This window comes from Balaenoptera borealis (genome assembly GCF_965194805.1).
Source record: "Balaenoptera borealis genome assembly, chromosome: X".
Classification (NCBI taxonomy): Eukaryota; Metazoa; Chordata; class Mammalia; order Artiodactyla; family Balaenopteridae; genus Balaenoptera; species Balaenoptera borealis.
Genome location: NC_138881.1, coordinates 34,411,113 through 34,425,727, shown reverse-complemented (window position 1 = coordinate 34,425,727; position 14,615 = coordinate 34,411,113). Strand labels below are relative to the sequence as shown.

Below are 14,615 nucleotides of genomic sequence, written 5' to 3'. Positions count from 1 at the left end.
TATTGTACTGATTTTCATGGTTGCATAGTATTCTGTTGTATGTAAGGGTGATAATTTACTTATTCGTTAGCTTACTGAAGTCATTTAGGTGTCTTTAATTTTTTCTTAAACAATGCTGCAATAAACATCCTTGTACATATTTTTGGTGCAAATCTGTGTATTTCTGTAAATTCTGTAAAAAAAATTTCTGTAAAAAAATTCTGGAAGCACTTATCTACAGAGGTGGTTATGATGAGTAAGAATTATATGCCTTTTAAATATATATATATACATAATTTATACTGCCAAATTGCCTTTTGAAAAGGTCATACCTTTTCGAATTCCCACAGACTGTAAATAAATGTGCTTTTTTCTCCTGCTGACTAGATACTGGCAATCTTCTTGATCCTTGCCAGCCTAATAGGCAAAATAAATAAATAAATTTTATTCTTTTATTTGCACTTTTAATAGTAAATTGCCTTTTCATATGTTTAAAATTTGGATTTTTTTTTGTACAAGCTCCCTACTTTTGTCCATTGAGGGGGTCTTTTTTTTTTTTCCTTTTCTTATCTTTCAAATTTGAAAAAGACAAGCCATAGGCGGAGAAAAAATATCTGCAATACATAAACTGACAAAGGACACTAGATGTTTACCCAAAAGAAGTTTGAGCATTTGTCCGCAAAAACCCCACGAATATCCATAGCAGCTTTGTTTTTTAGAGCCCCAAACTGGAAATGACCCAAATGTCCATCAATAGGTAAATGGATAAATAAAGGTATATCCATAAAAATGAACAAATTACCGATACACACAACATGAAATAATCTCAAAAACATTATGCTGAGTGAGAGAAACCAGATACAAAAGAAATTGTACAAAAGACAATACTAATCTATGACCGATGAAAAATCAGAATGGTGGTATTTTTCTAGAAGGTGGAAGTGGGGGAGGGAAATACATATCTGGCTTAAGGCGGTGGTTAAATGGTATAAGGGTATATACATCTGTCAAAGCCCATCAAAGTGTACACTTAAAATGTGTGCATCTATTTTATGTAAATTATGCCCCACTCAAGTTGACTTAGAGATAAAAAAATTGTTTTGTTTCTAATTAAAAACATTTTCATTGTGTATTAAAGTACAGAAAATAGTATAATAGTCACTCACGCACCACCACTCATTGAAACGATGTTAACATTTTGCCATATTTGTTTGAGATCTCTGTTCTTTTGAAAGAAGCAAACCATTACTGATACTTACGAAGTTTCACTGTTCATCCCTCACCCTTCCTTCCTGTTCCAGAGGAAATGACTCTCCCTAATATGATGTTCATCATTCCCATGAATGATCAAATTGTATATGTGTATGTCTTTATACAAATATTTTATTTATCATGTATTTAAAACTTTTAAGATAAAATAGTATCATAGAGTACATTTTTCATTTTTCTCAACATTAAGTTGTTGAGAATTCCTCATGTCCATACATGTAAAACTGGTTCATTTATTATAACTGCTATATGATATTCCTCTGTGTGAATAAACAGTCTATCTATTCCTCTACTGATGGACATTTAGGTTATTTCCACTTTTTTCTTTGGGACAGGTTATCTTTTCAACTTTAGTTTTGGCAATTTTTTTTTTTTTTTTTTTGGCCACACTGCGCAGCTTGTAGGATCTTAGTTCCCTGACCAGGGATTGAACCTGGGCCACGGCAGTGAAAGCACCAAGTCCTAACCACTGGACTGCCAGGAAACTCCCTGGCAAATTATTTTCTAATGTGATTGTGCTAATTTACACTCTCAGTAGCAAGTTCCCTGTATTCCTAAATACACTTATTAATGTTATTATTTTTGCCAATAATGTGAATATAAAATGTTATATCATTATTGCTTATTTTGCATTCTCCTCATTTCCAGTAAGATTAAACACCTTTTTATATGTTTACTGGCCATTTGAATTTTTATCTCTGTTAATGCAATACCCTTTGCTCATTTTTTATTTCTTATATTTTTGTCTTTTTCTTATTGATTTGTTGGTATTCTGTGCATGTCCTGAATACTAGATCCTTTATCCATTAAATTGTCCATAATTACATTTACCAGTCTTTTCCTTTACTGCTTCTATAAACTACTTATGCTTTTCCATGAGTTAATCCCTTGCTACACAGAGTGTGAGCCATGCACCAGTAGCAGCATCAGTATCATCTGGGAACTTGTTTTAAAAATGCAGATTCATAGGGCCCCCTCTAGATCACTAAATTAGAATCTGAATTTTAACAAGACCAGTAGATGATTTGTATGTGCATGAAAGATGTTTAAATACTAGATTAAATGATTAAGAAAAATGCAAATTTTCTTCCTGGGGTAATAGCCCAGTAATCCCCACCTGCCTTCTGCTTCTTCTTAATAGATAAAACTTCCGCTTTGGACCTGTATGTCCTCAATTCATATATCCTGGAGCTGCACTACAAAATTTCAGAAATCAAAGAAGCTATTAGAATCTGATTTGTAAATTTGGATGTTTATGGGATTTCATAGAGAGGTTTTCAAAGTGGATAGACATACCTGTTTATCTGATTCCAAAGAGAGAAATAAACAGCGATGGCAGCCGCTTTATGATACAATTCAAAATGCAAGCCTTGGAAATTTTGCTGAATGCTGTCAAGAAAGGAACTAGTTCAGCTAGGATGCATAATCCATCAAATGTCTTCCTTGTTCATAGATGCCTCTATTTTTAGTTGACACAAAATGCTCCAGAAATGAGTAACAACAAGAATTAATAGGGGAAATTGCCAAGAGTTGTATGTGTTGTCAGACTGTGATGATTTCTGTATATCAACATGATTTCCTGAGGCATGTATGAGTGGTTGGCCATGTACGAAGGGGACACCAAAGAGCACATGACCGCAGTCATAAAATTTTACTTTCGATTTCCCTGCCTTCAACACGAGGGAGGTAACTCCACAGGTTGAAACCATCTGGCTACAGGGATGTGGCAGAGGTATTTCCTACTCACTGAATGTCAGGGGCGTTCTTACATTCCACTACCACCCTGCAGTGCTCAGGAGCACAGAACACTAGATCTGGCCAATGGGTTGTAAGAAGGAGAAACGTGTCCCCGCTGGTCTGAAACATTTAATTCCCTGCTTCCGCTCCCTCTTGACCTGCTACAGCCACTGAAGAGGCCAGGAGTCACATAGGGTGCAGCTACAAGACAGTTGAATTAGTAGCCTGGGTCCCTGAATGACCAGCTGGAGCAGACCCCCCACCCCCACCCCGGCCACTGACCCACATTGGACATAACCCATGAGTGAGAAAGAAACTCGTTTGTGTTAAGCCACTGAGACTTGGGTGTTTTTTGCATTGCAGCATAGCCTGGGTTACAGTAAGCATAGCCTGACTGATACAGTAAGCATAGCAGACTCTGCCTTATTAACATTGTTGCATGTTACTCTATACCAGGCACCAAGCAGTAAGTTCTACCTGTAACCGAGCCAAGCTTGCTCTGCTCGCTGCACAACAGGCCAATAAATCGGAGACAAGGTGTTGAGGCAAGGAATACAACTTTATTAAGAAAGCTAGCAGACCGAGAAGATGGCAGACTAAAGTCTCAAAATAACCATCTTATTGGGGTTTGGATGTCAGTTTCTTTTATAGCACAGAGAGGGGGAGGAGATGAGGAAGTAAAGTAAAAAGGCCATAAATTTTGCAAATATCCCCTGGAATCGCCAGCCTCAGGGAGAGGATGTGTTAATTTCTTCTTTCTTGCAGCCATCCACAGGTGGAGCAGGGTCCAGAGGTTTTCCTGAACAAAGGCACTTTGGTTTAACATTCAGGCAGAGGGGCAGGGTTCCCCGAGGCAGGTCATTATGTATAGACAGTATCCTTTTAGTGAACAAAAGCAATGGGAAGCAGAGGTTAAAGTAAAAGAAACAGATCCAACATGGAGTCCGATTTGGCTCTTCCCTGTTACATACCTAGTATCTCACAACAACCTTCTGAGATAGACAATAGTATTATCCTATATTACATGACATATATGATAGATAGCTATATCGTATGTATCAATAATATGTAGATTATTGTCTCTATGTAGATGTAGATAGATAGATAGATAGATAGATAGATAGATAGATAGATATAGCAGTAGTATATTGTGAAAGGACGCTTTCTTCCTTTCCTCTTGTTATGCTGGAAGTAGTGTCTCTTCTTGCTAAGGCCAGTCCCTCCACATGGGATCTGGATGCCATCTCTTCCTCCCTTACGTTAGTTATTCCTTCACTCTCCTGAATCTGTGTTTTCTCCTCTTCTATTCGGTTTGCCCCTCAGCATTCCCAAGTCTCTCCAGGCTTTGTGAAGGCCTTCCATCTGCCTCCCTTCCTCCTCCAACTGCTCTCTCCCTCTCTCCTGTCCCACCTCTATCTCCTGTCTCTAAAATGTTCACCCGCACTTCTTTCCCTCAGCATTCCCCACTCTGCAACTACTATCCATACAATACGGTTCTTCCTCCATCAATCTACCAAACAGCTATTTTCAGCACCACTGATGATCTCTGTGTTGCTAAATTCAGTGGACAGTTTTCACCTTTACTTCATTTCTCAGCATCACTTGACTAGATTGCCCGCACCGTCCTGTTGAAACCTCATGCTATAGGCTTTTCCCCTCTGGTCACTGTCTCCTTTTCAGCTTCATCATCTGTTCCTGGGTGATTACATTTTAGCCTTCATCACAACTCATCCTAGCCTCTCTTTTCTTCTCATCCTATAGTCACTTTGCCGTCTTTCACCTAGCAGTCTTTGCCAAAGCTGCTATCACTATGTACACCCAGACATCCTCCAAATGGATCCCTCCACCTGGAGTTTCTGCTCACCAATTGCCTGCTCAGTTCCGTGCCTCCACTTTGATGTCTTAGTGTGGGCAAGGCTGGACTGTCAAGTTCTCTCCCCTCTACTTACTTAACTTCAACCCCTCCTGCTCCTTCCTCTGCGTTCCCCGTCTCAGTAGACAGGGCCACCGTCCGCCTATTTGCTTAGTTTGGAACCTGGGAATAGGGTTGCATTAATCCCTCTGGGAGTCCTCAGCAGGAAAATGTGCTTAACTATATTTTGAAATAAAAAACAAACTAAAGCATATCATAACTAAAGTAAGTCTTTTAAATTCTGATTTTCCCACAGTGACTATTATGATGCTTTTAAAAAGAATATCAAATCCTCTCCAAAATAATTTAGGGCCCCTTCTTTTGCTGTTGCTCCAAGAGCTCCTGCCCTGCGTAGGAGTCAATAGTCAGACACCATTTCCTGTTGATTCTCCCTCCCAAAATATTTTCAAATCTGTCTGCTCCTCTTGGGCACCAATGCACTGTGTCTAAAGCCAGCGTGATGCTTGTCTGAATTTCTGCAATAGACTCTGAACCCTCCTCCCTGCTCCAAACTCTTTTCCACAAAGCAGTCACGCAGAATGATTGCAGGAATACACATAACTGTTCCCATCAATCCACTGCTTAAAAACCCTCAGTGGCTTCCCATTGTCCTCAGGATAAAATCTCAGGTTTGTCACAGGCCCAAGATCCTGCCACTTTGCCATGAGCCAGTGCCACCTCTTTGAGCGCCTGGAAAGAGCCAAGCTCCTTATGTGCCTTTGCAGGTGATTTACTCTTTGCTCAGAGCTCTCTCACATCTTCTAGCTTCTGTCTCCTCAGTTCTTAGATTTAATGTCCTCTCTTCAGATAAGCTTTTCTTAACCTCTCACATCAGGTCTATGCTCCTTGTTAAAACACTTTCTTAGTAACCCTCACTTGCTTTGTAAGTAAACGATTATTTGTATATTATTGGATAGTTTAATCTCCCCTCCTAATTTGAATGTAAATTCCCTGAGGAAGTCAGTACACACTCTAGTACACACAGGAATTCAGGGATCCTTGAATCCAGCTTTGTCTGATTTTAGAGCCCATGCCCACAACTACCACGTGTACATATATCTACTCATCCTGGAAGATGGCATTTTGCCTCTGTTTTATGACGGCCAAGTGTTGATGCACGGGAAACTAAGTGTCAACTGAAAAAATAAATAAATAAATAAAGCACACCCTAAAAGTTGAGAATTCTGTTTTATTTGGCGGACAAAACTGAGGACTTAAACCCAGAAGACAACCTCTCAGGTAGCTCTGAGGGACGGCTCCGAAGAGATACTGGAGGAGCCACGATATATAGGAGTTTTGCAATGAAAATCAAAAGATTAAGTGGACATCTCAAGTTACTGAATTTAGCTCTTTTCTGTGTATGGGAAGATGCAAGAATCTGGGTTCATTGAAATCATTCCTTTGATTTGCACCTTAGCTACCTAGGGCCAGCTATTTAGGGGCCTTTTCTTTCCCATCTTGAGTCCCCTCGGGGTGCACCTTTGGGGGTGGCTGCAGTGGCTGAGAGCTTGGCAGCTGGCGTCCCCTTTGTCTCCATTCTGAGTTCCCTCAGGACTCACTATCGGTGCCTGCGGGGGCTGGTAGTGCCTGATGGCTTAATGGCCATCCTTTGTTTGTTAATATGGCAGGCAATTTTTCCTTCACGTAAGAAACTAGAAAAATGTAACATCTCTGGCCGAATTCTAGAACAGTGATGTTCTGGTGTTGGTGAATCTCTTTGTGCAAGTTCCTGTCTGTAGCAGATTGCACACCTCAGCCTTCTCTTTCTGTGGAAGGAGGGGCGGGGGTCTGAGGGGTGTTCAGATTACCGGCAGGACTGGCTAAACTGGACCCCGGTTCTCCCACTGTATAATCTTCACATCCATAAACGGGGGTAACATTAACCACCTTGCAGGGCTGTAGCAGGACTCATTCATCTAATACGTATTTAATGGGCATCTAGTATACGCCAGGTTTTGGGTTGGATGATGGGGATACAAATATGACTTAGGATGTTTAGCAGAGTGCCTATCTCATTTAGTTATACACGGTCACTGTTACTAGTATTAACACAGTTGTGTGTTGACGTTTGCCTGTGTCACGTAGCTTGAGTGAGAGGGGATGTGATATTTGTGACGTTCGTCACTATCCGGACGCGGGACCTGGGGGGCCTGGGTCTCCACCAACGTAAGCGCGTACACTCCGGGGACCTTACCGCGCGGCGTGGCTGCCCCTCCTATCCGGGCCACCAGAGGGCGCGCGGCCTCTACCGCAACCGCTCCCTGCGTCTGCGTCTGCGTCTGCGTCTGCGTCTGCGTCTGCGCCTGCGCCTGTGCCTGCGCCTGCGCCTGCGCTGCGCCGGCCGCCCGCCCTCGGCTCCCCTCCCGCAGGCGCCCGCCCCGCCTCGCGCTAGAACGCTCCGCCTCGCTCTGGAACGCTCCGCCTCCGTTGCCCCTAGCGGCTGTTTGTTGACTTCCGGGAACGCGGGAGTCGCCGATGCTCAGAGGGTCGCTCTGGGGGGTCCAGAGGGGATCCAGGGCCCGCTTCGGGGCTGAGGCGCTGCCTTAGGCCCCACCGAGTCTCCCTCAACCCCTTCCCGGCCCAGGTGCAGGCTCCCCGTAGCGCCCTTCGGCATGGCGGAACCCGAGGTGGTGGTGCCCGGTGAGTGACACCCACGGCGGTGGCGGCGGGCCGGGAGGGAAGGCCCGCGGGCGGGCGGGCGGGCGGCCAGGCCCCGCCTCCGGGTCGGCCCCGTCGGGGGACAGGCCCGGGCCGCGGCCGCCTGACTTTGGTCGGAGCTCTGGCCGCGCCCCCTTGGGAAACTGAGGGGAGAGGAAAGAAGGGGAGGGACGGAATGGGGGACTACGGGGAAGGGGGTGCTGGTCTTTCGTCTTCTAATTCTTTTAAAATAAGTTTTCGATGAGTTTCTCGAAGGCAGGGGAAGTTTTTATCTCTCTATGAGCTTCCCAAAGTACTTCCTTCGAGGTCCTCAGAACCCGGTTGTGTATTGAACGCAGTAAAGAGTGAGTGACCAGGGGGAGTGTGACCAGGGGGAGTGGGGTAAAAGAGGATGGGGAAAACGACTTGGAGAAAGGAGGGCGCCGTTAGCGAGTGGTTTTTTAAGACTTTTCCTCTGAGCTCCAGAAATAACCTTTGGCATTGTGACCCGGTACCGCGTACGTATTGCGTAACAGAAATAGAAGTTTCATGAAACAGTACTTGCTGTAGATGCGCTCAGATCTTTTCTATAATACATTCCCTTAAAAATGGTCATTGTGACCCACTAAGTTGATTTTCTGACCCACCGATGGGTCACGACCAACAGTTTGAAAAAACACTGGATTAGAGCAGAATCATGTATTCACTGAAATATGTATTGCGTTTCTGCCATGCTCTTGGGCTCAAACATGGTTAAATTCCTGCCTCAAATTCACAGCTTAGTGAGAGATAACAAGAAACTAAACAAAATGACAGTATCGTTTGACAGTAGTTGCCAGGGGGCCAGAGCAGAGCCACCAAACCTTGGCTTGGGGTGAAGGTAACGGGGAAGGCTTCCTGGGAAGCCAGAGCAGGACAAAACAGTTAAAATTATTCATTCTATAAAAACTCAGAGCCTGTTCGAGAACCTGGCCTGCTAAATGTCAATTATCAGTTTGAACTGACACACCTCACAATTGTTCTCAGAAGATTTTCCACAGTGGCTAGTCTCTTGAGCATTAATATTTATTATTAATATTTGTGTTTGCTATGTCTTTCTTTCTGGTACCCATTTAGTTTCTTTATGTGTGATCATCCTCCTTGAGATTTCCTCAAAAGCTGGATCTGGCCTCCTATTTGGAGGTGTGTGTGTGTGTGTGTGTGCGCGTGTGCGTGTTTACATAGTTACTGGGATCTGGTAGGAGTTTTTGGTCTCTCTCCAAAATGGTACTGGACTAAAATAGTTTGTGAATACTCCTCCCATCAGGTAGCATTTAATGACTTAATTTAAGAATGTAAAAATCTCAACATCCTGCGTCCTCACGATGTTAATGATGAAACTCAATACTGTCCTGTTTCTGTGTGTGGAGAAAAGCCCTCAGTCAGGGGCTAGACCATGAGGTGTTCACCAGCGTGAGTGGGGCATTGAGTGTATCAGCTCATTCCAGGGAGTAGATGGTCCACCTCGTGACAGCAGGACTCTTAGTCACTGTGACAGTATATTTCTTACTTTACACCAGTAAACGAATAATACATAGTTAATTTATTAGATTTCATAAATAAAACTAGAATGAAGTCTGAGGAATAAAACTGAGTTAAGATGAAAGAAGGAAGGCATAGACAGTGCTGGAGCGGAAGCCAAGCTGTCGGGAGACAAGGGATCTGTATAGATAAATTACTGGAAAAATATTTTAGTTAACAGGCAACATAATAAAAGTTGTGAAATCCAAACTCTCATATATTTACAGATTCGGGTGCTGTGTTTACGTTTGGGAAAACTGAAATTGCTGAAAATATTCCCAGCAAATTCTGGTTTAAAAACGATATACCTATATATCTTTCATGTGGAGATGAACATACTGCTGTTATTACAGGTGAGTGTTAAAATCTTAAATGAAGATAGTAATACTTAGAGAATCCTAAGTATTATAGATGTGCTGTGTTTGAAACATGTTGAAGATATACAGAAAGTGGATGTTTTTTTACTTTGCCAGATAATTCTTGACAAATTGATTTATCAAGAGTGACTTCTAAGTTCCCTTAGTATATTTAAGTGTGATTTTCTATACATATTACTTTCTTAGAATAAATCTATTTGAATTTATCTATATAATCAAAAAATTATTACTGTATAATCTTAGAAACTCTTTACACCTAACAGAATATGGCTATAGGTAGATGGGCAAGGGAGCCTGTTTCACACAGAAAAGCAATGACAGTGTTTAAGTACAGCTTTTTTATTGCTTTGTGACGACTTCATCTCACATTATGTTGCAAATGCTTCGATTTATTATTTCTTTTTCCTTCCCACCAGGAAATAATAAGCTTTTCGTGTTTGGCAGTAACAACTGGGGTCAGTTAGGATTAGGATCAAAATCGACTGTTAACAAGCCAACGTGTGTCAAAGGTTTGGGGTCTTTTCTTCTTTATCACTTTAAATACTTAAAGTATATAAAGTACTTTTATATTGATTGTGTAATTGTTTAATATCATATTATAAATAATAAAGTAGTTCTTTATTTTCTGAGATTTACTTGAATATTATTGGCATTTAACTTTATTTTTCATGTGATATTCAGAGCTAGTTTTATATGTTAGGGTCTAAAAATCATACTGATTTTAAACCCAGAGACCACAAAGGAAGTAATGATTCTACAGTATTGCACTTGAACATCCTTTTTTTTTTTTTTTTTTTTTTTGGCCTGTTTGTAAACCAACTTAAATATTACTGTTACTGTATATACAGAGAACAAACAATATGATATGTTAGGATTTTGAGCTCTGTCTCATTTGTTCGAGTTGTGGACATCATGGTTCTGTTGGTTTTATAAAACACACTTTACCCTGCTGTGTATAGTTAGCAGCTGTGCTGAAGAAAATATTAGAACTAGGAGTTGATTAGTACTAGTGTTCTTACAAGAACAACAGGACAAAATATTTCAAATCAGGATTGTCCCAGAAAATATGAGACATATTACATCTTTACAAAGCTTTCTCGCCATTATGTGCAAAAGCTTCTGTTTGGTTATAACCTACGAATATCAGCTATACTTGAATGGTGATGGAGATTCCTTGGGATATGACAAGAGCAGGATTCTTTATCTTTGTAGCCAAATTTTTAATTTCAGCTCAAAATTTCAGTGTAATTTATCATATCCATGCTATTTATAGGTATTGTTGTGGAACTGTTAAAGTATTCCACTCGGTAAAAAAGTATTTACTGAGCACAGTCTGCTAAACCCTTGGGTTTATTTACAGTGCCTATGATCCTTACTCTCAAGTATCTAATCAACCTAACAGGATTGTCTAGACTATGAGATCCTTGAGACCAGGGACTCTGTCTTAGTGATCTTTGCAGCCCCTATGCTAAGCGCTTAGGAGATGTTCTGTAAATGTTTTTAATATGTAAATGAATGAATGAAGAACTTGAACGTAGGTGTATGCCTATGAATATTGGACTTAGTGTTTTGTTGCGGCAGGTAGAAAGTAAGCTAGATGATGGTGATGGCAGATTAGGGAATAGATCAGGTTGGTGAAGAGGCAACAAAACAATGCAGTGGATCTCAGCACGTGTTAATTACTTGTGGAGTTTTAAATAATATATAGATGCCTAGGCTTTACCTCAAACCTACTGACTCAGATTCTCCAGGGGTGGGGCTGAGCTATTTGTATTTTTTTTCAAAGCATCATTGGTTATTATGATGCACAACTCCTTGCAAAAACTTTTGATTTATTAGTTATGAACGTTGACTTTGGAGTCAGACAAGCCTGGGTTTAAATCTGTTCTACCGCTTGGTTATCATTTGACCTGGATTATTTGTCATTTCCATAATCATAAAATATCTTAATTGTCATATTTTTATATTTTTAGCTTTAAAACCGGAAAAAGTGAAATTTGCTGCCTGTGGAAGGAACCACACCCTAGTTTCAACAGGTATAGTATTCAATCTGTATGACTTCCTGCCCAATTTGAGGACTGAGGTCTCACTCCAGTAACATTTGTGACTTTGTAAAATTAATAGAAATGGTAACTTGGCAACAGTAAGATTAGGATTTTTAAAAAAGGTAAATGGTTAGTACACTTGTTTGCCTATGAAAATATGCAGATAAATGTTAAGTGACTGAAGAAAAAGCTTCTTTTCTTGGATTATGTCAAGGGACAGCATCTCCTTACCTGTGTGCACACCTCAGGGGCCACTTGCTCCTGATCTTGCTCTTCCCTCTTCTTTTCTGAGGGTGAGTGGAAGCCCTCCCCAAAGGCTATTGAAAAGACCAAAATTGGAGGACTAGCACTATCTGATTTCAAGACCTACTGTAAAGCTACAGTGGTTAAGGCAGTGTGCTAGTAGTGAAAAGACAGACAGAGATTAATGGAACAGAATAGAATCCAGAAATAGACCCACATGTTTATGCCCAAGTAATATTTGACAAAGGTGCCAAGGCAGTTCAGTGGAGAAAAGGTAGTCTTCAACAATCCTGCTGGAACAATTAGACATCCAGGCCCTGACCACCGAGCAGTCTTTCCTACTTCCTTTCCCACAAACACAGCTTCTTCTGTCTTCAGGCTGTTCTCACTGCTTCGGCCCCTGCCTCACCTCTCTGCCCTCACTCATACTTTTCCTTTGCTGAAATGTCTTTTCTCTTTCTCTTACTCAGATTCTTGTCTCTTAAGATCCAGTATAAGTCTTACTTCATCCATGGAGCTTTTTGTGACTATTCACCTTTTTCCTTATGTCATTCTCTGAATTGCTTCAGCATACCACCAACTCTGGTTTGTTCCATATGTGTTAAATTGTGTGGTTCAATTCCATGTGGCCTTGTAGTATCTTCCATTTGAAACCTAGTCTTATTTCCTCAATTAGGTTTCATTTTTTCTAAAATAATATCTAGTTTTAAATTTTTACTGATTCAGAATGATTTTGTCCTAAGTTTCCCCTGTAATTTAGTGAGGCTTTAATTCCATGTGCATTTTTATGACAGATATAACTAATTTTAATAAGTATATCTTTTTTTTAAAAAATTTATTTATTTATTTATTTAATTTTGGCTGGTTGGGTCTTTGTTGCTGCGCGCGGGCTTTCTCTAGTTGTGGCGAGTGGGGGCTACTCTTTGTTGCAGTGCGCGGGCTTCTCATTGCGGTGGCTTCTCTTGTTGCAGAGCATGGGCTCTAGGCGTGTGGGCTTCAGTAGTTGTGGCACGCGGCCTCAGTAATTGTGGCTCTCGGGCTCAGCAGTTGTGGCTCGTGGGCTCTAGTGCGCAGGCTCAGTGTTGTGACACACGGGCTTAGTTGCTCCACGGCATGTGGGATCTTCCCGGACAAGGGCTCAAACCCGTGTCCCCTGCATTGGCAGACGGATTCTTAACCACTGCACCATCAGGGAAGTCCCAATAAGTATATCTTTATGTGTCATTACTTTAGAGCTTACTGGCAATGTTTATTATCTAGGAATGATATACTTATTAATGTGATTAAGAAAATTGTTAACATTTATATAGTGCTTACCGTGTGCCAAGTGCCATTCTAAGAATTTTATAAATGTTAACTCATTTAATCTTCATAACACCTCTATGGAGTAGGCACTATTATTATCCCATTTTACAGATGAGGAAAATGAGACACTGAGAGGTTAAGGATAGCTTGCCCAAAGTTACACAACTGATAAGTGGCAAGCCAGAATTTGCGCCCAGGAAGTCTGGTTCTGGTGTCCCCTCTCCTAAACACAATGCTATACTGGCTTCCTGTTTAGCTAGAAAATTAAAATAATTACACAACATAGAATTTTCACATTTCTAATTATATTCTTCTTGTATTCGCCTCATTTTACTTATTTGTTACCTATTATGTCTTAGCTTTAATGGGTATGGAAGGTAAAATTAATGAACCACATCTCTTTTAAAATAGCTTGATTTGGATTATAAACTAATTTGGAAATTACTTTCCTCTTTTTCGCTCTGAATTAATAGTTCTGCATTAGCAAGAAAATACATTCCACACATTCTGTGCATTTCAGTTGCTACTTAAAGTCTAGAGTGATTTATAAAATCTCACAAAACTGTGGAGCCTTGCTTGTTTTGCTGTATTTTTGACACCGAAATGAAGTTGTTCACCAAATTGTAGGATAATGCCAGCTTTCAGCTTTCTTCACTGGTAATAGAGGAACTGTCTGATATACACTGGTCTGCCTCATAAAGATGGTGACTATGGTATACTGATGTTTTCTTTTCTATGTGCAGAAGGAGGCAAAGTATATGCCGCTGGAGGAAATACTGAAGGACAGCTGGGACTTGGTGATACTGAAGAGAGAAACACTTTTCACCTAATTAGTTTTTTTACATCCCAGCATAAGATTAAACAACTCTCTGCTGGGTCTAATACTTCAGCTGCACTGACTGGTAAGACTTTTTTCCACTTCAAACTGGGACACATTCCTTTTTTTTAGACCAGAATATACCAAGTCAGTAAACTGAAGACAGCAATGCTGTTTAGTTTTCTTTCATTGACCATGTGTTTTCAGAAGACGTTTAAAATAGAACTTAAAATCATGACATATACTACAACTTTATGCTTACATACGTTTAGAAGGTAATTGTTAAATAAATTCGAAGCTGTGCTATCGATCTGTTCCTTTAGATATTCTTAAACATTATCTTCATTGTGTGTTCTGAAAGTTATATTTCAGCTTTAATGAAGTTGCTGTCAGAAACATCCTAGAAATCTGTTGGATATATGTTATTAAAATACAGTTTGTAATGGTCATTGCATCTCTCTGCCCTCCCTATCAAAAGCCCATATGAGAAATTTCTGTAAAATTTGGAGCTGAGATAAACGTGTCTGACCGAAGAAGCTGCTGGTGTGCTGCTTCGTTCCAGTCCGGAGAGCTGTGTAACGTGCGGTGTTAGAGGAAGCCTGCGCGCAGCAACAAAGACCAAACGCAGCCAAAAAAAATTTTAAAAGAAAGAAATTGTACTAAGTAGCTACCTGGTATAAATGTCTTAGTAGTACTTTTCTTTCAAGATGCATAATTTTTCTAAATTAAAAAAT

General features: G+C 40.6%; 1 protein-coding gene across 1 annotated transcript in view; it reads left to right on the top strand.

The window, feature by feature from the left end:
* Positions 1–7,357: 7,357 nt before the first annotated feature.
* RPGR (retinitis pigmentosa GTPase regulator) overlaps positions 7,358–14,615 on the top strand; it is a 99,134-nt gene continuing 91,876 nt past the window's right edge. Inside the window, 7 exon segments of the mRNA XM_082378108.1 lie at positions 7,358–7,393; positions 7,395–7,505; positions 7,507–7,537; positions 9,322–9,447; positions 9,888–9,980; positions 11,445–11,507; positions 13,808–13,966. Coding sequence (XP_082234234.1) covers positions 7,373–7,393; positions 7,395–7,505; positions 7,507–7,537; positions 9,322–9,447; positions 9,888–9,980; positions 11,445–11,507; positions 13,808–13,966 — 604 coding nt within the window. The 5' untranslated portion in view covers positions 7,358–7,372.